This window comes from Pteropus medius, unplaced genomic scaffold (assembly GCF_902729225.1).
Source record: "Pteropus medius unplaced genomic scaffold, Ma_sr-lr_union100, whole genome shotgun sequence".
NCBI lineage: Eukaryota > Metazoa > Chordata > Mammalia > Chiroptera > Pteropodidae > Pteropus > Pteropus medius.
In genome coordinates, this window is record NW_024351729.1 from 5,959,988 (window position 1) to 5,983,329 (window position 23,342).

Below are 23,342 nucleotides of genomic sequence, written 5' to 3' on the forward strand. Positions count from 1 at the left end.
ATAATAAGTAAAAAAGGTGGGGGTAGGTAGAGCTAATATATCTGATCATTTCATTGACTATAGTAGAGAAAATAAACTAGAAAATAGAAAGAAATAAATGAAAGAATATTTGTGAGGACTTTTGCAGAACTTGGGAGCTAACCACTTGAACTTGAGACAGCCTCACTCTAAGCCATGGTGAAAGTCTTTTCAGAACTAAAACTAGAAAAGATAAGTTAGGTCCAGGTTGCAGAAGACCTTAAAAGGCAGGACAAGAAATGTGGACTTATCATGTTAGCAAAAGTGAAGCACTGAAGTAGGGGATGTTTTAAAATTCATTTTGCAGTGGTTTGTAGGCTACAGAGGGGGTTAAAAGGGCCCACCAAGGAATAGTAGCAATGAGAATTAAGACAAAAGAGTACACATGGAAGATGCTTCTGAGAGAGAATTAAGAATAATAGGTGGTCATAAAATAAGTTTCAATAAATATAAAATTACTGAAATCATACAAAATTAGAAATCAGTAATAGAAAGATACTCTGGAAATTTATGTATAGGTGGAGATTTAACAACATAGTCCTAAACAACCAATGAGTCAGAAAAGAAATCACAAGGAAGATTAGAAAATAAGTTGAGATGAATGAAAGTGAAAAAAAAACATATATTAAAACTCAAGTGATGCAAAAAAGTATTAATCAGAGGGAAAACTTTATAGTTTAAAGCTATAAGCTGTAAACACCTAGATCTTAACTCAATAACCTAAACTTCTACTAGAAACTGGATAAAGAAGAGCAAACTAAACTCAAAACAAGGAGAAAGAAAGAAAGACATGAACAAAAACAAACAAAATGGAGAATAGAAATACAATAAAGAAAATGAACAAAACCAACAGCTGGTTTTTGAAAAGATCAGCAAAATTGACAAATCTATAGCTGGACTAAACAAGAGAGAAAGAAGACTCAAATTGTTAAAATTAGCAATGAACAAGCAGAAATTAATACTGACCTTACAGAAATAAAAAAGATTACAAGAGACTATAACAAACAATTATATGCTAAAAAATTAGATAATTTAACAAATTCCTAGAAAGACACAAATTACTAAAACTGACTTATGAAGAAATAAAAAAGATGAATAGATCTATAACAAAAGCCAGGACTCAGAAAAAGATGACTTCTCTGATGAATTCTACCAAATATTTAAAGAGGAATTAACACCAATCCTTCACAAACTCTTCCAAAAAGGAATATTTTCTAACTCATTTATAAGCCCAGTATTATCATAATACCAAAACCAAACAAAAATATCACAAGATAAAGAAAACTAAAGGCCAAAATTCCTTATGAATGCAAACACAAAAATCTTCAATAAAAGACTCAAACTGAATCCAACAGCATGCAAAAAGGATTATGCTCCATGACCAAGTGGGATTTATCTCAAGAATGCAAGATTGGTTCAATATGTTAAAATCAATATGATACATCATATTAACAGAATAAAGGAGAAAAACCTATTATCATCTCAACAGATGCAGAAAAAGCATTTAGCAAAATCTGCTTTCTTTCATGATAAAAACAATAGAGAAACTAAGAATAAAAGAGAAATCTTCAACATGGTAAACTATAGCAATATGATAAACCATAGCAACTGCTGAGTAGAAGCAGAGGATGAGAACTAAGAGATGTTCGGGTTTCGAGTAAATGTCATAACTAATCACTTGCTTATGTTTTCTCCACTGTGGCAAGCTGATGTTTTGCTTTTTACTGTGATAAACACATTCTGACTCACTATTTAGATTGTGGTCAAAGAGTCCTTTAGCTAGAATCAATCGGGAAGCATCAGGAGATACAGCTAATCGATCTACATCTCTTGGCAAAATTATTCAATAAAAGTTCATACTTTATTCTGTACCTTGAAATCCAATTTGCTAAAATTTACAGTGGTAATGTATTTCTGGGGTATAACCCTGAAATTACAGATCAAGTAAATTTATTCTTATTCTGTCCTTGAGATGTCATTTTATTCTCTGTAATTAATTCTGGGGTTTCATTCTGCACCTCTCCTCTCTTTGTTTATGTTAACTAAATACTAATATTAAATAAAAGCCTAAAGTTCTTTTAAGTAATATCAGACATAGAATTTGATTCTGACATATTAGAGAAGAAAAAAGATAAAGGAAAGAATCAGTATTAAACTATTAAGCTACATTTCTAAGTAACTTTTGGAATCATGAGGCTAAGTTGGAGTTTTATGTCCTTGTATTTGATCTAGTTTTAATTTCCTATTTATAATCACTTTACAACCCATAATAGAAACAATTTTCTTTTATCATTTCAGAATACATTGTCCAACATCTGTATCAATAATTATTGTATGTAGCTATTGCATTCTGAAGGGCCAATCCAATAAGATGTTGAATTAACATTTGGTAAGTCTACCCTCCAATGATATTGTAAACTCCTTTGAATATATTTTCCCCACCTAATCGTTCTTTAAACTCTTCTGCATCCTTCATCCAAAAACAAAATGAAAAAGGCAACTTGCATGTATTAATAGTAGATGTCAAATAAACATCTGGCAAGTAACTAGTTGATCATTCCCCCAAGGTATCCAACCCCACTCTCAGAGCCAAGGTAGATACCAGACATTAAGAAAAAAGTAACCACGAATCATAATCATTTAATTTCTATAGAGTCTGTGCTGTGTAGAACATCTGGACAGACATTACAGATCAAGGCAGTTAAAGACATCATATTAAACAGAAATTATTCTAAAGTTATGTCAGTGGGATTTTCTAAAAGTGGCTGAAATATAGTACTCCACTAATCACATTTTAAAATTTATGTTTTCCTACACGAAATTACAAAACTTTACATTTTAAGTAGAGTCTCTTTGGCAGTTTCCATGTGTCTCATGAGAATGGTCTGAAAATTCGATAGCTCTAATGCCTCCTGGCGATTGTGAAATTCTTCTATATCAACTAAACGTAATTTTCTGCAAGAGATAAAAATGAACAGTGATTTAAGTATGAGGTGTTTCTCTAATATTTCGCTATTTGCTCTCTTTTCAAAAAATGGTATTTGTAGGTTTTATCACTAAAATTTGTATTTTGTAAAATTAAATATTCCAGTATATGGGATACAATTTTAAAAATAATTAAATTCAACAGGAACACAATATATGATGAAACAACACTGAAGTAGAAGAAGATTGCAATAACTGGGATTTTATGGACACGAGACGGATTTTTGCTTTCAAATTGGAATGATTAAAACAGGAAAAGAGGTAGGATTCAAAGTCTCCAGGGGCCACTGCTCCTAAAACAAAAATTGCACCCTCTCTGAAAATAAAGCAGCCCTGGATATTCGGGAACCATGAGATGGGGGAATTCCTACACCTAATTAACACCCAGTGTATCAAAAATCTTTTGAACCTGTTGGTTTTTATTTTCTTTTCTTTTCAGTCATTTATTTATTATTTTTAAAATTCATTTATTTAAATTAGTTTTAAGTATACAGTATGTTGGTTAGACATCTATATAGTTCATAAAACGATCCCCCCAATTGCTCCCTCCCTCCCCTGGCCCTCCACCTAGCCAACATATTAATGCTAACTGCATTCTTTCTGCTGTGCTCCCCATCCCCATGGCCAACTATCAACTACTAGTTTGTACTTCTTTAACCCTTCAGTCCATTCTCCCAGCCCTCCAGCCTCCTCCCCTCTGTCCGTCACCAAATTGTCCACTATATTTGTGAGTCTGTTTTTGATTAGATTGTTCTTTTTGTTCCTTAGATTCCTCATATAAGTGAAATCATATGGTATTTATCTTTCTCTGTCTGACATTTCACTCAGCATAATAACCTCTAGGTCCATCCATGTCTCTGCAAATGGTAGGATTTCATTTTTTTTTTAATGGCTGAGTAATATTCCATTGTATATATGAACCATAATTTCTTTGTCCAATTGTCTGTTGATGGGCACTTAGGTTGCTTCCATACCTTGGCTATTGTAAATTATGCTGCCATGAATATTAGGGTGCATAGATCTTTATGAATTATTGTTTTGGTTTTCTTTGGATCAATATCCAGAAGTGCAATTGCTGGGTCAAAAAGTATATCCATTTTTAATTTTTTAAGAAACCTCCATATTGTTTTAAAGAAAACATAGTGTTTACTCCAGTCAACAGCTTTCAATACAACACCTTTCTGACTATAATGCTGTGCATCTTTGTACTATGCATGGTTTACTCATTTAAAAACTTTCTGGCAGGTTAACTAAAATGAAAGAACAATGTTACCTATTAATATCATTGTGTTATTCACCTCAATTTAACTACAGATTCCTTCTCTATTTCCATGTGACTGATTTCTATGTTATCTGAAAGGTAGTAAACACTATTAAAAACATAACATTTAATTTTTACTTAAAGACCAGTGTAAAATCCTAGATACTAAACAAAACACATTTCAAATCTGTTTATTTATATTCCTTTCACAAGCTAAAATCTACTTCTTAGGTTATAATGCATTCAGCACATAGCATCAATAATACCTTAGGCACAGAGTAAGTACAACCATTGTTGGAGCACCTTTGGTAATGTTATTGTGGACAATTGAGCAGTGTAATGTTTTAAATAAAATGCTTTGAAAATTTAGCATAATAGCACATTCTAAACAGAATCTGCTCTCTCTTTATACTTCTTGGTCAACTTTTTCAGCATAAATTTTTGTTTTAAAGCTGTACCTATAAATCAAGGTATAGGTGCATGCCAGACTGTGAACTTCAGAATCTCTTCTGAACTCTTTCTACCCCTTGCTGGCCACATCCAGTCAGAAATAAATTTCTGCACACAGCTTTCAGTCATGTATCCTTGCTGCCCTCACACCTGCCACAGGCTGAAATCCACCTTGAACCTTGGGGCCATCACTAATTTCAGGCAGGATTTTCAAAAATCAAGGCCAAACACTCAGGACTCAGCACCAAGTCAGTCTCTGACTTTGATCTCTGGTTCTCAGAGCTAAACTCACTTCTCACCAGGACCAAGATGACACCCTCACCCCGGCCTCGGCCCCCTCCTCTCCACACAAGCCACTCCAAGTGTCTATATTTTTTGCTTTTTCCATAATTTTTTTCCTTTCTTAGAATTAGAAATGTGTTGTTCTTGCCAGTCCCCCTCCTTTGTTGCATTTGAAGTAGCACACTCTAGGCGGTGTTCTGCACTTGCTTTTTTTTCCTTACTAATAATACATCCTGGAGACCTTTCTATATTAGCACATTGAGAGTCTTGTCATTCATACTTTATAGCTGTGTAATATTCCATTGTGTGAATGTATTATAACCTATCAAACCAGTTCACTATCAATGGATACATGGTTGTTTCCAGGCTAGTACTCTTAACAGCAAATGCCACGACAAATAACTTTAAACCTATATCATTTCCTGTACTTTCAGGTATATCTATAGGCTAATTTCCCAGAAGTAAAATAGATGGATTCGAGTATAAATGAATTTGTGATTTTGATAGATACAACTGGATTCCCTCTCAAAAGGGTGCCTGTTTATCTAAGCCTCACCAACAAAAGTATGTCAATATTTTGGAATATTGCCAATCTGATGGGAAATAGAATGATTTTCAGTGTAGTTTTTATCTCAATCTCTTTGCATTTCTCTTACTATGGGTTAGGTTAAGCATCTTTTTAATACACTTAAGAATGATTTAACTTGTATCATCTCTGAGTGACATACAGTAAATGAATCCATAGTGTTCTAACCTACCAATATTTTCTTGAGCTCACCTTGGTCAAATTATACATTTAAAAAAATCCATTTTATCTTTTAAGATAAGCTTCACTTTCTTAGACATCTGCCTTTTATACTCAACTATTATAATTTATATCATATAATTTCTACACTCATATATACACTATATATACACATATCCTCATATACACACTACTTTTCAAGCAAGAATACCTGCATGCTATGCAATTTTTTTACTATATTACAAATGCTATCTTTGATATTCAGTGGGTTCTATAAGCGTAAATACTGAGAGATATGAATTTGCACATTCCCATCTAGACCACACCCCTTTAGGTTTTCAAACTCATGCATTTTAGAGTATTTCAGATGATCTTTTTTGCATTATCGTCCCCCAAACCGCTTCCACACGTGGAGATTTCCTACACTTTCAAGATCTGCTGAGGTTCAAGGCAAATAACTGTCACCCACAGTAAGGATGACCTGTGTGTTCAATGCTGGCTTCTACTCAGAGGGGCCACACTCATCACTATCCACTCCACTCTTAATAGTCACATAGAGAATAAAAATGACTTATGCCTGCAAAGACAACAGAGGGGTTGGTGGGGTTCTCTTTCTACACACAGATTGTAAAGTTTCTTTCTCATTTGTCTTTATTCTGGATGCCTTGAGGTTTTCTTCAGTTGTTGTTACCTCTGCCACCACAACTATGGTCACAAATCTGGAGCACATCTACTATTTTTTTTTTAATATCAGCTTTTTCTACTCCACTTCCTCCTTTCATTTTCTTGTCTCTTGCATCCTGACATTGTCTAACAGACAAAGTACAGCCCTTTGTGGCAACAGTAAGATGTGGAGCCACATCCCCCAGCCCAGTGTGTTCTGGCAGTTCCATCTGTGAATGGATATAAAAGAAAACAACTGTGTTGGTATTTTGAAAATGAAGTGTACTACTGCATGTGAACATCTTTTGTGAAATGATATGTATAATATATTGTATGACCTCATGATTGCATGTACAATGAGATCATGGGCCTTATCAGAGAGAGGTATTTGAGCCCCAAAGAGAAAAACATGGAGGCAAGGAGATGGCCTTTTCCTATTCCTATAAGCCAGATTCAAGCAGACGAAGAAACCCACACTGTACAAAGGAGAAGTTGAAAGGATGTGCTTTCTAGTAGTATGTAGTCTGACTGACAAAAGACAGTTTTATGCTCTGTATGTATGTACGTGTATGTGTGGATATACATATATGAGTACAAAGAAAAATATGAAAAGACACCCCACTACATGGTTATCATGGTTATCTTTTGCTGGGCTGGTGGAAAGAAGGGCAGGTATGAGAGAAAGTAAGGCTGCTATGAGTCAGGCAGAATGAAGAAAAAAAGATTGTACTTAAAAAGTATACATGATCACGTTTATATACTTATGCAAAATTACAGACTTATTTGTGTAAAGAAATTAGAATTTGTTAAACAAAGGAAGAAAGGGAGAAAGGGATGATGTGAGGGAGGAAAGGGGCCTTAGACACCATAAATCTTCAGTTGTTTCACACGTGGTACCTGGAGAGCCTCTGATCAGATGGTGGCAGAGTTAGGACATTCCTGGATGGCTTTGCTCCCTGGAGCAGGCCCCAGGAGCAGGGTTAACATCAGGTGCTCCTGTGTGCTGAGAATTCTAACCTTGGAAGAAGTTAGCGATATTAGTTGGTGACAACCACCCCCGCCCCTGCCACCACCATCACATACACGCAGTGTATGTTCAGGGGGTTTCTCGGAGTAGAAACAATAGTTGTGTTTCTGTAACACTCGTAGCTCTTAGTTTTCCCTTGGCTGATCTGTGGGAGACAAAAAATGTACTGTTATTATGCCTTCGTGTGCTTATGCCTTCAGGACAATCAATGCAAAACCCAGGAGACCTTGGAGATTGTGTCACATGTAAGCTGAGGCTGCATTTGGGGGGCATGAGAAACGGCTCACGGACTACCTTGGAAACTAAAGTGCCACCTCTATAAGACAGGGACCGATGCAGGTTTCAAGAGGTCCGTTGGGAGGCTTTCTTTAAGAAAAATAATATATATCTGTATTACTTTTGCATTCTTTATAAAAACATATGTCCATGAGTGCATCTTGCTAGGGCACTGCCCAGTGCCTTGGAAGTGACAGTGTGAGGAAGAGGATATGAAACTGGAACTTCTAAAATGTGAAGCAGTCCTCAGCCCAGGCCAAGCTCTTTAGGCTTCACAGAACCCACCAGAGTTCACATCCAGCCCTGTACGAGCCCCCTACCAGGGCAATGCCTAGTTGGTGATGCATGATCCCCAACAGTAACCCAGTCTTGGGGGCAATATTTCCTAGGTTTCTAAACCATATAGGTGATTGTAGCAGTTAATGTTCTGTGATATTTATAAAAAGGCATGATAATTAACCTGCTTAACTGTGACTACCGCGTAAAGTATATGTGGTATTGGGGTGAGGATGGGGAACGGAGAATTGGGTTAGAAAGAAATGCAATGTTTACTCTTTATTCTATATACATCTATACTGTTCATTTAAAACCATGTTTAAATACTTATGTTACATTTGTAATTACTTTTTAAATTTCCAGTTAAAACAGTAAAAGAAATAATTAAGATGTAATAAAATAACTTTCATCTTAAAAAAAAAAGAAAAACACTCTCTAAGGCCAGAAATACTCACTTAAAAGTGCTGTGCCACAAATCTTGCACAGCTAACATTGTAGGGTTCATTGAATTCAAGTGATCCCTAATATAACTGCTTGCAGCTAAAAAAGATTTCCTCCAAGGTTTTGGAAGAATTTTCATTCTGAAAAACAAAGAGAAAATATTCAGTTTTCTTTTTCAAAAATCAAAAGAAAGTATTCACATAGTCAATGTACTTTTAGAGTAATAAAGGTTTAATTTTAATTTAAAAATATGAAGTATCTCTCATAGAAAGAACAAAACATGTAATTATCTTTTTAAATATATAAGTCATGCTCTTTATAGTTTAGTATAATTTGAGGATAATAATGCATATGAAATTAGATTTGAATTTTTATCATATACGGTAACTAACTTATTCTCTAAATACTTGATCCTATTAAGCCCAAAAATAAATCATGACGATTAAACAGAAACAGTAGCCAGTTTTGTTTCATATACATTTTGAAAGATTTTCTTAAACAGGACATAAAATGTTTAAATTTCTCCTTTATTTTTAAAACACAAAATCAAAAACATTAAAATTCTTATTTATAGACATTTATTCTGAGAGAACAAACTGGGGTTGGAGGGTTGGGTGAAAAAGTTGAAGGGATTAGGAAGAACAAACTGGTAGTTAAAAAATAGTCACAAGGATGTAAAGTACAGCATAGGGAATATAGCCAATAATATCGTAATAATTAGGTGTAGTGCCAGGTGGGTACTAGACTAATCAAAGGGATCACTTTGTAAATTATATAAATCTCTAACTTCTATGCTGTACACTTGAAACTAATATAAAATAATATTGAGTGTCAACTGTAATTGAAAAAAATTTTTAATTAAAAAATAAAACATCTATCCCTGTCAAGGTAAAAAAAAAGACATTTATTCTGTAACTCTCTGATTTGAATACCACCTTTTATATATTAAAGATGCGCCATTTTCATCTTTCTGAATGTATTTAAACATTTATAATTTTTTCCTCTAATGGATTTTAAACAATTAGTCTTGTTTTATTATACAGTAAGTTTAGTTAATTTTTTCAGTTGTAGCCATACAACCTTTACAATTACAAAGGATGATTTTTATCTATCTCCAGGAGAAAAACTGTTCTCCATAGAAGATATGTCGAAAATGGCTATAAGACTTTTTCTTTTTTTGTTATCATAGGAAACAATTTGGGGCACTTTTAAATGGCATGAAAGAAACAAAGTAAAACTCTGTTATTTAAGTATATGTTCTATTCTTTACACTATTTAAGAGATTTATTTCTAAATGTTAATTATTTCAGGGAAATATGTAGCAAGTGGATTCTCCCATTATGCAGTCTATATTTTAATCCATGTAATAAACTGAAATATATTCTATATATGCATATTTTCTACAGCATTCTCACTGTGTTTTTGCGAGATTCAAATTTCATCAAGCCTTTATGTCCCTATTATTTTTGTAGCCTGTGCTGGGAGCTGTAGGGATATAGAGATTTTTATCAAGTTCTTTCTCCAGTGTACTTATATTTTAGCATATGTGCTGCCAAAGTGAGCACGGTACTTATGTTTTAAAAACCTAGATGTCCTTCTGTACATGTGTCTATTTGTCTACTCATCTATCCATCAATCTGTAAATGTAACATATTAGGGCTTAAGTACATAAATAAACAAACAAGATAGCTGAAACAATCAGTTGTATATATGAAATATATAAATTACAAACATATGTGAGAAAATAATACTGGTATATAAATACAAACACACACACACACACACACACACACACACACAGGAGTGATCACATAATCAATATTCTTCAAGAAACCTGATCGCTTACTCAGCACGGTGGGGTAGAATTTCATCTTCCTTTTTATCATCTTCTTTTTCTCTAGGATCTTTTAAAACAAAATCAACTAAAAGAAAATTGAAAAGTTCTGATCAATAACCTTATATTAAAGTATATTTCTAAGCAACTGCAAAACCAATTCCATTAAAATTATTTAAATTGTTTTTTAAAAATAATTAGAAATTTGTGCATTTATAAATACAAGAAATTTTTTTAAATTATAAGAAAATCTATGATGTCTTTGTCTTTGAGAGTATGTGTTTCCTTTCTTAACGAGAACCCTGTTCTTTCATTTGAAAATGATACTTGCTTTTAATATCACATTTTCCTTTAGCTATTTCACCAAAAGTAGTTCTCGTTAAATTGAAAGTCAACAACACAGAGCAGTAGTAGTTTCCCTTCACTGAAAAAAATATACATATTGCCTTGTTGTTCTCTTTTAAATTGCTTAAGAACATAAAACAATCTTGTTATAAAGTCAGTAAAATGACCTACTTCGGCTTCTGTCTTCTCTGGTCTTTAAATAACAGTTAATTCTAACTTTCCTGCCTGTCTTTCAAGATGCTCTTTCTAAAATGCAAACATGTTATTACCCTTCTGCTTAAAATTCTTCAGTGACTCTCCTTTATCTTCCAATGCTTTTTACAAAGGCACATAAAGCCCTTCATATTCTGTCCCTTTCCCAAAATGCACCCTATGCTTTGGCCCTTAGAATTGCTTCTAAGACTGAAAGAGCCTTTCATGAAAGTTGGCCATTGATCACACTATCTCTTAGGCCAGGCATGTTTCCTAGCATAATGTTTTTCATCCTTCAAGACCCAATTCAGGTGCCCCAGAGTCCTTTCAAAGACAGCAGGCATGATCCCTTCTCACTTAGAGCATATCCTCTATTTCCCTCCTCATTGCACTTACTACTCTTCTTTGCAATTTAGTGATTTGTCCATCTCCCTTATTACACTCAGAACATTTTGGCTCTTTATTTTTATAGTCCCAGGGCACTCAATAAAAGTCTTAAAGGCAATGAATGCCTTCTACTCTAAGGGTCCCTAGACCACCCCAGAGCATTATGACTTCTCCAAACTTGTGCATAGCATCAATTATACCACAATTATATCATAACTAATTGGAGATTCTTTTTTAAAAGTATAGGTTGGAAAGCCCTGCCTCCAGAGATTTTAATTCAGATGGGTGCAAATATCACTACTTTAAAAATGATTCTGATGATTAGTCAGTCTTAGAATCTATTGGCCTATACTATGAGTCATCACACTTTTTATGTAAAGGGCAAGATTATAAATATTTTCAACTTTGTGAGCCACGAGGTCTCTATTACAACTACTCAGCTCTGCTCTTACGGTTCAAAAGTAGCCATAGACAATATGCAGATAAATGTATATGGTTGTATTCCAATAAAACTTTATTTACAAAAACAGATGGAGGTCCAGATTGAGCCTGTGAGCTGTAGTTTGGTCAATAGCAACAATTTTGTAATGAATCACATTCTACTTTATGATATCAGTAATATTAATGTTAATTACATAATTAGTTAACTTTTTATAATTTTCTTCAGTTCTGTCCTTTGTTGAAGGGATCTGTGCCTACAAATAGAAAGTCTATGGTTTGTGGGGGTTTTTTTGCTGTACACTATTAATAAAACTTGCCGAAGATCTTAAGCAATGTAACAGCAATACAAGTAACAGCATGATAAATATAAGTACTTACAAATATAGGTATTAACTTTTAATTTAAAAGAATTATCTTTAATTAGCCACATTCAAATTAGAAAGCAAAGGGAAATACTGATTTACCTATGGATTTTTTTACACTAAGAAGATAATCTTCTCTCATTTCATCAGATAATGCAAGTATGCTGTTAGTGAGGACTTTCAGATGTTGAGGGACTAAATTCAATACATGCTCTAGCCAAGAATCTTCCATTGGGGCTACGTGGTCCGTATCAATTCCGTGGTGAATATAATAGTAATATCTCTACATAAAGGAGACCAAGAAATATAGATGAATTTAGTACTATAATTAAAGAAGAGTGTTTATCAAACATAAAATTACTGATAAAAATTAACGTTTTAGAACAAAATGTTTACAAATCATAAAAAATGTATTTTGTGCAATTCATGTAGGCATTATTTGAGATCTCCTATATTAAAGAATATGTATGTTTCATGAAAATTAATTCATAAGTCTACTGTAAACCAAGTTATATTACCAAATATATCATGTTCATAAGTCTACTGTAAACCAACAAGTTATATTACCAAATATATCATGTACTGAATAAAGCCTATGCAGAAATAGAATTTAGTGTTTTATAAATAGGTGAAAATTTGGTATGTTAATTTTTGATTGAAAAATCAGAAGTAGATCTTAAAAGCTGAAAGTGAATCAGTATCTCTACAATTTTGCAGCTGCTAATAAATGTGTGCATAAAATATTCATTTAAAGATGTAATTGTATCTCTTTAATAATGAATATTTAACTTCAATGTATTTTCTCATTTTTATGTCACTTATTAGAAAAATATTTAAACATCAAAATACTTTCAAATTAGCAATGTTAAGTTTATTTTAAAAATGTCTTTGATGTTTATACTTTTTTAATCCTGTATTTGAAATAGGCGACGAATTTCTGTTTTGAAAGTTAATATTCTTTGTAAAGTGTACATTATGTAATTAAGATAATTTCTCATAGAAGAATAAAAACATGTAAAAGCTATATAGGACTGAGGCTAGCTTTAACAAAGGGAGCAGGTAAACTTAAGATTCTTTGATTGTGGTCAAAGATGGCAAAGGAAAGAATAAGTTCCCTTATGGAACTCCATAAGATTTACTCCCATGTCCACAGAGTTTCACAAGAGAGGAACACAGAATAATCTTAAATGTACTAAATTATCTTCAAGTGCTTCCTTTACTTCCAATTATACAGATCAAAAAAATAGCCCATTACCAAGATGTCTTTCTCTATTGCCGTAGTGGTTGGTTTTGGAAGTGTGCTTTCATCAGGAGTAGCTGAGTCTAAGACGGTATCTTGTTGCCTAAGAAAATGATGAACACACTATTTAAATGTATATAAAGAGCAGTTAGTTTCATATCAATAGATATAAAAAGATGAGGACTGTCTTCTGATAATCATAAGAAAAACGAATTGTTGAACATTTTATAAATGTTCGACATTTATATATTTGTATTATATATTTGTTTCATACCTTATTCTTTCCAGGATACCTTTTTTTCTTAGAGAGACAGTTATATTGAAAATTATTTGCAAGATCTAATTCAGAGTCAACATCCTTCTTTATGGGCTTTACTCATCATTCCTCATTACTCAAAAGTCAAGCTCTCTTCTCTGAAATTTGGGGTTTAAAAAAGCACTGATGGAAAAGACTTTAAATGTAATTTTGCAGAAGACACAGAAGGATTCTTTAAAAGACCATTTTTCTGATTTCTAGAGATATACAGTACAAGTTAACAATGAGTAGTATAGAAGCTCATCTGCTCTTGTATTTATTACTGGCTGCATTCATATAATAATATAATGTTTATAGCTATAATTCAATTCAAAATCTATAGCAGATATGAGTCACATTTTGTGACTTCTTCTGGGGTTCCACTCTGTGGAAAGGCATAGTTCATATCTCTAGGAAAAATAACAAGTTGTTCTGTGATAGTTTTAACCTCTTTCTCATTAAATGTATGATGCTCTGGATCCCAGCTTCATCTGGAATGGATATAGTCAGTGATGTTGTATAATAAAATTATACTTTTTATTCTTCCCACTAACTGTTGTGTATACTTTAATAAAGTTGGGGGAAATGATACATGCCAAAAAATAATAGTTAATATTTTTCAATCTAATGTTTGCCATATGTTCAGGGGAAAAATTACTATTATCTTTTAATTCTGTAGCCAGATTAATCATTAATTCAAGAGAAAGAACAAAATAGAGATCTTTACAGAGATGAAAGTTTTGCATTTACTTCCCACAGAACCTCAGCTTCAGCGAAGAAAATGAACCTGGAAGTGAAGAGTGGAATGCAAAGGCAATTTTCTAAAAAATTAGAAAATATATTAGTAAATCTAAGTAAGTTTAACTTTTTAAAAAGTATGGAGAATTTAAGGATTTGGTAGAACTAAAACATTATAGAAATATTAGTAGAAGTAAAATCAACAATAATCACATAGAAAATGCAAAGGAAAGTTCAGAGTTAAGTTAAAGCATTCCAAGGTCCATGTGTGCTATTCAGGGAGAAGACAGATAAAATGAATTTTAAACTTTAAAAACTAAATTACAATATGTGGTTTTAAATGTTAGGATAACCACTAAAAAAAACAAACAAAAAAACAAATATATTTGATAGCTTTTGGGCCAATGGGAATAAAGGAAAAAGAGAAAATTCAATTCAATAGAAAGCAAATAATAATAATAATAATAATAATAATATAATCAAAGATAACATACAGTAAATACAAAATACAAAATAATTTGGTAGACATTAAGCCCACCTATATAAGAAATACCAATAACTATAGACTATAAATAACATTAAATACACTATTGAGGTATAAAATCTAAGATTAAATTTCAGTAAGTCCATATCTTGTTTGTAAATGGCATAACTAAAAGATATCATAAAATGTTTGAGACTTCTGTTTCTTATAATACAGCAGCAAAGATAATCTGAAAAACCTCCCAGTACCATTCTATAAATACTAGATAATATGTCACAAAGCTCCTTTTGAATACAGAGCTGAGCTCACAAGAAAGATAAGAAATAGGAGGGGGAAAAATGGAATGTCAAGGCAAAGCAATTACCAAAAACCTGAGGCTATGGCTGCCGTCTATGGAGGTGGGGCCTTGAACTTTAATGCTCTTGTGGGTCAGGAGATGATTGTGTAGGGCTGAATGAAACGGAGAATTCAAACCGAGACCCATGTATGAAGCTGAAACCTAAGACAGGCTCTAACTTCAACCAGAGAAGGACCAGTAATGACAGGCACAGGGACTTGTGTCAAGAAAGACCATCTGTTTTGGCCAGGGCAGTGGGTAAAGAAAATGTTCCTTCTGAGAATTTGTAACCAGAGGCCTACCATCCCACGGTTTTGAGTGTTAATTTTACATTGTTTGCGTGACCTGAGAGTGTTTAATTGAAAAAAGAGACATAAGTGGGTCAAGCTGGTTATATCCCAGTGGTGCCTGACAAGAGCAAACTCCAAACCACTCCAGTAGAGCACATGCTCACAATCCAGCTACACAGGACTTCCATAAAATCCCCTTCCTTTTGTAAGTACATAGTAGTCACTATCCTCCCTTCAAGGTGGTCATCCTGCCAGTAAAATGCCACAGGTGGAACAGTAAAATAAGGTTCTGTGAGTGAGTTACTTATTGCAATGTATCATGAAACTCTTATTGGTTCACAAATGGCAGTGTGCATGCCTCAAGAGTCATAATGAAAGAAAGAGGGTACTGAGCAACTAGCAGGAAGCCCTGAGTAAACAAGCTAAAAGGAACTAGTGATGCATATCTGCACTGTTCTCCATAAATGGATCTAAAACTCAGACCAGGCAAGCCCAGGCCCTGCTCACGCTGCCGATCACCTCACATCAATTCCTTCCTTCTCTATACAAGAAGACCCACAATACAGAGGTTGCCACATCACCTGAGCCAATGAGATGGGGAAAAAACTGCCTCAAATCTTCTACCAGCCACCATGACTACAACCAGAACTCCTGGACATTTTGCTCTCTTAGCCAACATCAGATGTTAACACTGGTACCTTTTCAGCTTGTGATATTTAGAAAAGGGGCATGCTTAATAGAGTTAAGCTCAATCTTTCATTCTTTATTTATACCTTAACCTCATTCTAACAAAACTTTGGAGCATCCTTAGAGCTGCACAGAATTCTTATATTTTTAGATAAAAAGTTCCCAGAGGCTCTAACTAGGATAACACATACTGGTTAGCTTATAGAACTTACATAATGACATTGACAAGAGTGCTTCGAAAGTTCTCACGTTCTTTATGTGGAGATTTGCTCTTCAATTTGGAAGTAGATGGTCCAACGTGACTATCATCAATTTGATCTAGTAATTTGCCCTTTTTTCCAAACTGTTCCATGTATTCAGCTGAATTTTTAAAAAGCATAAGTTAATCATCTAAAAAGTAAGCTAAAATATTTAAGTGGTTAGAATAAAATGTTAAAGCACATTTCAAGGAAAAATCACATGCTTTAAGTTCTCAAGTAACCATAAGTATAATTAATTTTCTTTCACTATCAGGAAGTTAAACTACGCCTGTTTTACATCATCATAATAGAAACCATTGCCTATTTCAAGAATATTCCATTTATTTATTTTATAGTTTGAAGAATATGCTAATAAACTCAAATTTTCAATTATATTTTCATCAAACCTTCTTAAAGTGAAGATTAAAATTATGACAAAAACAGAATATGAAACTATTTCAAATAAAATTTTAAAAACCATGATGAAAAAATGATACTATTCAATGTAATCAATCTGATGACTCAAAATAATAAAAAATATTTAAATGATTAACTTGGAAATAATGTTTACAACTTATTAAAGTCCCTCTTAGAAAAAAATTCTTAGTCTTTGATGCAGAGGCAAATTCTGACTACAACAAATCAAAGTTTTATTGTAAACATCTCAACTCCTAAAATATCAGCTTTTATAACATTTGCAATAGCCTAAAATAGCTAATTACTGGAATCAATTATTTTCTGAGGGAAAACATTTGGGATAAATTTTTCTACTTGATATAAAGGTCATTTTGGTTTTACAATTTCACTACTCTATTAGCTAAATATTGTATGATTTTTTTTTTCCCTAGGAAATGTTCTTAAATCTAAGTTTGAACATTAAAATTCTTACCATACGACTGTTCATTTTTAACACTAAACTTTTCTGGAATATCATCATCCTGCTTTATACTCAAATGGAATGATGGAGCTGCCAGCTGCCACTGAGGCTTTGTACTCACCTGAAATATGAAATTGAAATAGCATTAATATGACAAATCATAAAAAAAAAATTTTTCATGAAATGCATTAGTATTTAAAAACACAGACATTTCCTTCAACAAATCAGAGCATCTGGAAAGAAGGCACAAACACTCAACAACAAATCATATTCAACCCTGGGAATGGCTGTGGTGTGTAACATTTGGGAGATAGTAGCAAAGGCCCTGCTGCTGGTTTGATGTGGGTACCTGTTACCTAGGATGGGGAGTTCATTCCAGAGAGTCTACTCACCCCCAGATATTGGCAAGTGTTTTTTGAGCTTTTTGTTTTAATGAAAGGCACTGGCTGCTGGTCTCCATTGCTAATGAGTTCTACTACATCCAGCTCCAAAAAGTCTTCCTGTTCTCATGGCATCTCTAGATTACTCTGGAAACTCACGAATTTATTACACCATTTAAGGCAAGGGTCATACACTCTTATACTTGCACAATTTGTGCAGGTACCTTTGAGGAAGAAAGGCTAGTGATGATAGCTAACTGGCATTCAGTTTTAGTGCTGGGATAAAATAGAGGGTAGTAGGGACTGTGGCAGACAAGAGGACACCTAGGTCTTTAAAAAGGCAACAACTAATTAGCTTGAGCCAATTATTGCAATACCAGAGCACAGACTCACTGTTACTGGAATCTATGGCCCTTCAGTAAACCCAGATGGAAGTGAAATGTACCTATTTTTTAATGCTAACAATTGAGTCTGTGTCTTCCTTCCAGATGCAGATCAACTTGATAGCCCATGCTTATACTGGCACCTCCTTCTTCCTAGTTTTACTCTCCCTAATCCCTTACTTCTGCTTCCAAATAAACTACCTGCTACATAAAAATCCTTGTTTCAGGCTCTTCTTTAACAGGAAAATATGCTAAGACAACTTGTAAATCAATGCTTTTCCATCCATCCATCCATCCATCCATCCATCCATCCATTCATCCGCCTTTCCATTCTTCCACTCTCATTTTGCTCCAAAAAGGATCAAAGATTTGTACTATGAGTGAGTGCTAGGAGTGCTATGAATGAGGTGTGCACAAAGTGTGAGAATTAGGTCACCAGTTCACACCAGCTGACAGCCACCAGTGCTGGGTCACCTTGTTTTAAACAAGTATCACCTCCAGAAGCATGAAGGTCTGTAATGAAAATCACTCTAGGTTTTAACTAGTGCCAGAGAATTTTATCCAAGTCCAAACCTCAATGTTCAAATAAAAATATTTTTGAAAAAAATCAGTGTATTTTTAGAAAATGTCTCTTAAAAATATCATTTCCCTTAAAGTAAATAAAATTCAAAGAATGCTGAAAAAATGTAAGATATTGCCAAATATGAACATAAAACCGGGTTTAGAACAGCCAACAAAAACATTTAAACTATTATATGCCACCAACATGAAACTCATCCACTGAATATCAAATAAGGATTTTTTTTTTCAATCATCTCTGAATCTTTAATTGGCTCCTCCCAAAGGGTGCCCCACTGCTGCTGAATTTTGGTGTCATTGACCTCAGACACAAGTTTGCCATCCAGTCCTGCAGGGGGTGGTCCTTTGTATGGATTTCATGGAGTTGCTGTCCAGGGCATCACCAAGATCAAAGTCCTCCCCCTCTTCCCACAGGTGGCAGTAGGTGGCAATTTCAGCCTCTAGCTTGACCTTGATGTTCAGCAGGGCCTCATACTCCTGGGTCTGGCTCTGTCCCTCTGCCTGGGTCTTGGCCAGCTCTGACTCTAGGTGCAGCAGGATCCTGTTGAGCTATTCCATCTGCATGGCATAGTGTGCTTCCACCTCCCTCAGCCTGTTCTCCAAGCTGGCCTTCAGATTTTTTCGAGTCCAGGTAGATCTCCAAGGACTGGACAGTGGTCTCAGCTCTGTGAGTGTCGTTGCAGCACTCCTGTCTCAGCGGTCTGCGATGTGACTACTGTGGTGCTCTCTTCAGTCTGTTGGGACCAGTACTTGTCTAGCTCCTCTCAATTCTTCCAAGCCAGCTTGTCATACAGGGCCCAGATGTCTACCATGATCATACTGAGGTCCTGAAAGTCGGGGCGTCCAACTCCACGGTCAAACCAGAGTTGGCAATCTGGTTTCACAGACTATTTACCTCCTTCTCATACTCTTCTTCATGAAGAGCAGCTCCTCCTTGAGAGCTTCAATCTCTGTCTCCAGCTACAGTCAAGTGATATTGGTGTCATCAATGACTTTTCGAAGCCCATTGATGTCACTCGCCACAGATTGGTGCATGGTCAGCTCTGTCTCATACTTGACTCTGAAGTCATCAGCAGCAAGACAGACATTGTCAACCCGTAGAACGATACGGGCATTGTCCATAGAACTTGCAAAGATCTGAGATCTTGGGTTCTTGATGGTCTTAAAATAATGTCCTCAGTCTCTGATCTAGGGTTCCTTCTTCTCCAGGTGTCTCCAGATATTGCTCTTCAGTCTCCAACTATCAGCCTCCAGGCTCCTCACTCTCCCCACGCAGGAGGCCAGGTGGTCATTCAAGCATTGCAGTCTCCTTCTCAGTCTAGATGCCCCCTTTCCCTGCCAGACCCCCAGCCATCCATGAGGCCAGGCCTCTGGACTCCTGGCCATCATGGATGCTGGTAGAGTGGGGTATGGGGGTCTAGGAACCTGAGCACTCTGCATCTGCATACACGCTGGCTGTACTGCTGGCCGGCTGGCTGGACCTGGTGGCTGGGTAACTGCATGGAATCCAGGGTCCAATAGCTGGTGGAGAATCTGGAGTGAGTGCTGAAGCTCATGTTGTTAGGGGAGGAAGGCAAGAGGCCAAGACTCAGGTTTGACCCGCTAAATAAGGAAATTTACATTTACATTTCTAAACCTTTATAATAACAAGACACAACAAACCAAAAGTAATTTTTATTTTTTTCAGTTTTAAAATGTGTTAAATTTTTAAAGAGAAAATAAAATATCTATTCCATTTTAGGTTTGTCTTTCAAATTAGAAAATTTAAGATAGATTTTGCAGAACTAGGAAAAACATGCTATGGCTCAATTCTATAGAACTTGGCATAATAATCAAGTTATCAATAAAAGCATATTTTCAGTTAAAATGTGTATTTTGGAATGTTCAGTATAATTCACCTAAGAATATTAATTTAAACTTCTATGTGAAAAAATGTCCTTCATTTTAAATTATCAGAAATCTTTTCTACATAAAGCAACACAAATTCAATTTTATAATTTGTTCTCGGTTGTTAAAATATCTCTCAAAAAATAATGCTTTAGATGAACCTTGAAAACATGATGCTATTTAATGTAAAGGGACAAATATTGTATGATTCCACTTATATAAAGGACCTACAGTAGTCAAATATATAGAGTCAGAAAGTAGAAGGGTGGTTGCCATAAGCTGGGTGGGGGAATGGGGAGTTACTGCTTAATGGATAAAGTTTCAGTTTGGGAAGATGAAAGAGTTATGGAGATGGATGGTGGTGATGGTAGCACAACAATGTGAAGTACTTAATACCAATGAACTACATTTTAATTTAAAATGATTAAAATGGTAAATTTTATGTGATGTATATTTTATCACAATTAAAAAATATAATAATGTTTGCATTGAACCACTTAAGCTCAATTTCCAGGAGACATCAAGAGCATAACTCAATGGCATTGAATTCAACATAATTACTAGATGGTAAAATTTATTACAGTAAAGTATATCTTACCCAGCACTTATCAACTGAAAATGTCTATTAACTGCCTCTTCCACAGGACAATGACAATTTATAGTCATAATAATAAAAAAAGAATGGCAAGATCTGAGGAATCCTCTGTGGCATAGCATTTCACTGCTGGAAGATATTTCTCAAAGATCATCAAATTGACTCTGCTCATATCCAAACTCAGAAACTGAGGCTCAGAGAGGTAAGTGATCCCCCTCAGAGGACAGAGTCATTAGTGACCAACCTGTAACCTGTAGCCTCATTTTCTAACTCCAGCACTGATATACTTTCTGCTAGTCCATCTTAGAAATTATTTTATCTAGGATATTCAAATATTCTATACATAACTAGGAAATTATAACTTACAGTTACTTCATTAAGATAGTTATTTTTTCTAATATGTGTACCTTATCGAATTTCTCCATCAGAAAATAATTAAATGGAGCACAAAATTCAAAATCAGAAATTTAGTTACAAGTTTAAAAACCAATAAACATTTTTAAAAGGGAAAAATTCAGTGAGGGTGTGTAGGTAAATTACCGTAGCCAACTGTGGTAGAACTCTTCCTGGTGTCTTCGATTTTTCTTTGCTGGCTGGTTTATCCTGCATGACAAAACACAAAGTATTTCAATTATCTTGTCAATAATTCTTGACATTGATTATAATACATTTTATATTGATTACATTATGTGCTGTGTATTGAAGTTTACATAAATTATCTCATTTAATTCTCTTTAAAACCCTATAAGGTAAGCAGTGTTGTACCACTTTTGTGCCTATTGTATAAATGAGGAATTTATAAATGATGTAGCTTATGTCCCCACAAAGTGCACAGTTCAGTAAATATTATAAACTATATGCTTCTATCCAGGACAGGAGATAGTGTGGAGCAGAGTATTCAAAGAAAGTTTCAAAGAGAGAAAGGATGGAAGCTAAGTCATGAGGTAGAGTTGAGTCTCCAAAGAGTATAACAGTGAGCTTACTGAAGACAGCGGAAGCATCGTAACAACTCGGGAGCAGGTGTTGGGGTTGATGGTGAGGGCATTTGGCCCAACTGAAGTAGAAGGTATAACAATTCTCTTCTTTAACAATGATTTATTGAATTCTTGCCATGTGTCAGGTTGTCTTTAAGGCACTGGATCTACAGTCATGGACAGAACAAAGTCTCTCCCCTGGTGGAACTTATACTCTAATGGGGGTATAGACAGTATTTTAGAATAAATATGTCAGGTAATGTCAGAAAATAATAAGTACAGTAGAGAAAAATAAAGCAGGGTAAATGGATAGAAAGAGAGAAAGTAGGGAAATGCCAGATTAGATGGGGTAGAGAGGCCTCTTCGCAGAGGTTATGTTTGAGTAGGAACCTCAATTAAGAGTGAGGGAGGGCTGAATGTGGGTTTGGGGGCTTAATTGGTCTGGCTGGCAATGGAGAATCATTGTAGCCTCCTCTTAAGGTGACTTCAAGTCCCAATTTGCTGAAGAAAGTCCCAGTTAGTTCCAGTTTACACCTCTTGCCCAAGCATAATTGGTAGCACTTTTACTCTCAGTGGCATGTATCTCAGTTTAGATGACAAATTATGTTGTTAAGTTATTTATCATGCAAGGACATACAAAGGGTTATCTCAAAAACAGTCCTGCCAGCAATCAACAAGATATATGGGAAGAAGAAGACTAGAGTCAGCAGTGAGGATACTTTAGCAGCTTTTTAAAATAATCTGGGCAATTTGATTTAAAGAAAATGCTAGTAACTCAAGGTCACCTCTACCTTCCTAAAATACAGCCCTAATCATCTGCATCCTTGGTCAGAAATATTGAAAAGCCCCCTTCTAAAGGGGCTTTATGTTAGTTTCCAAAGCTTCCTGAATATGCCCGAAACTATTTTATTTCCCAGCTGCTCTTACAGTTACTTCGTAGCCATATGACTTAAGCCAGCCAGTGAAATGTGAGCACTGGCAGGTCAGGTAGCTAAGAGCTGGTGTGCCTCATCCATCACACTCTCACCTCTGCCACTGCTCATGAGGAGGCCAAATGTACGCCCGGCATAACTGTAAAGTGAAGGAGGGCTACCTGACCTATACCAGACTTCATGTGAGCCAGGATCAATCTTTGTTGGGTTACATCTCTGAGATTTTGGGGTCTTCCTGTTAATGTCAGCAAGTATTAATTACCCTGATAAACAGAGCCACCAATACACCCCTCAACATCTTGTTAAAATCTGGCATTTTTTTCAAGACCAATATCAAAAAGTTTAGATTTTCTTAACTACAATTGCAGGTGATCTCCTCTGAATGTGCATAACACTGTTTTGGCAATATTCTTATTGTTTAAATTTTTTCTGGAATATAA

General features: G+C 34.8%; 1 protein-coding gene and 1 pseudogene across 1 annotated transcript in view; both read right to left on the reverse strand.

Moving 5' to 3' along the window:
• The window catches only part of DNAH7 (dynein axonemal heavy chain 7), a 208,265-nt gene that overhangs the window by 176,793 nt on the left and 8,130 nt on the right, over positions 1–23,342 (reverse strand). The window contains exons 3-10 of the mRNA XM_039844299.1: positions 21,537–21,599; positions 17,185–17,293; positions 16,269–16,416; positions 13,241–13,328; positions 12,088–12,268; positions 10,271–10,346; positions 8,439–8,564; positions 2,854–2,973 (exon numbers count right to left, since the gene is read on the reverse strand). Of these exons, the coding sequence (XP_039700233.1) occupies positions 2,854–2,973; positions 8,439–8,564; positions 10,271–10,346; positions 12,088–12,268; positions 13,241–13,328; positions 16,269–16,416; positions 17,185–17,293; positions 21,537–21,599 (911 nt within the window). The remainder of the gene's footprint in view (positions 1–2,853; positions 2,974–8,438; positions 8,565–10,270; positions 10,347–12,087; positions 12,269–13,240; positions 13,329–16,268; positions 16,417–17,184; positions 17,294–21,536; positions 21,600–23,342) is intronic.
• Positions 18,324–20,228, reverse strand: LOC120587487 (keratin, type I cytoskeletal 18-like; annotated as a pseudogene).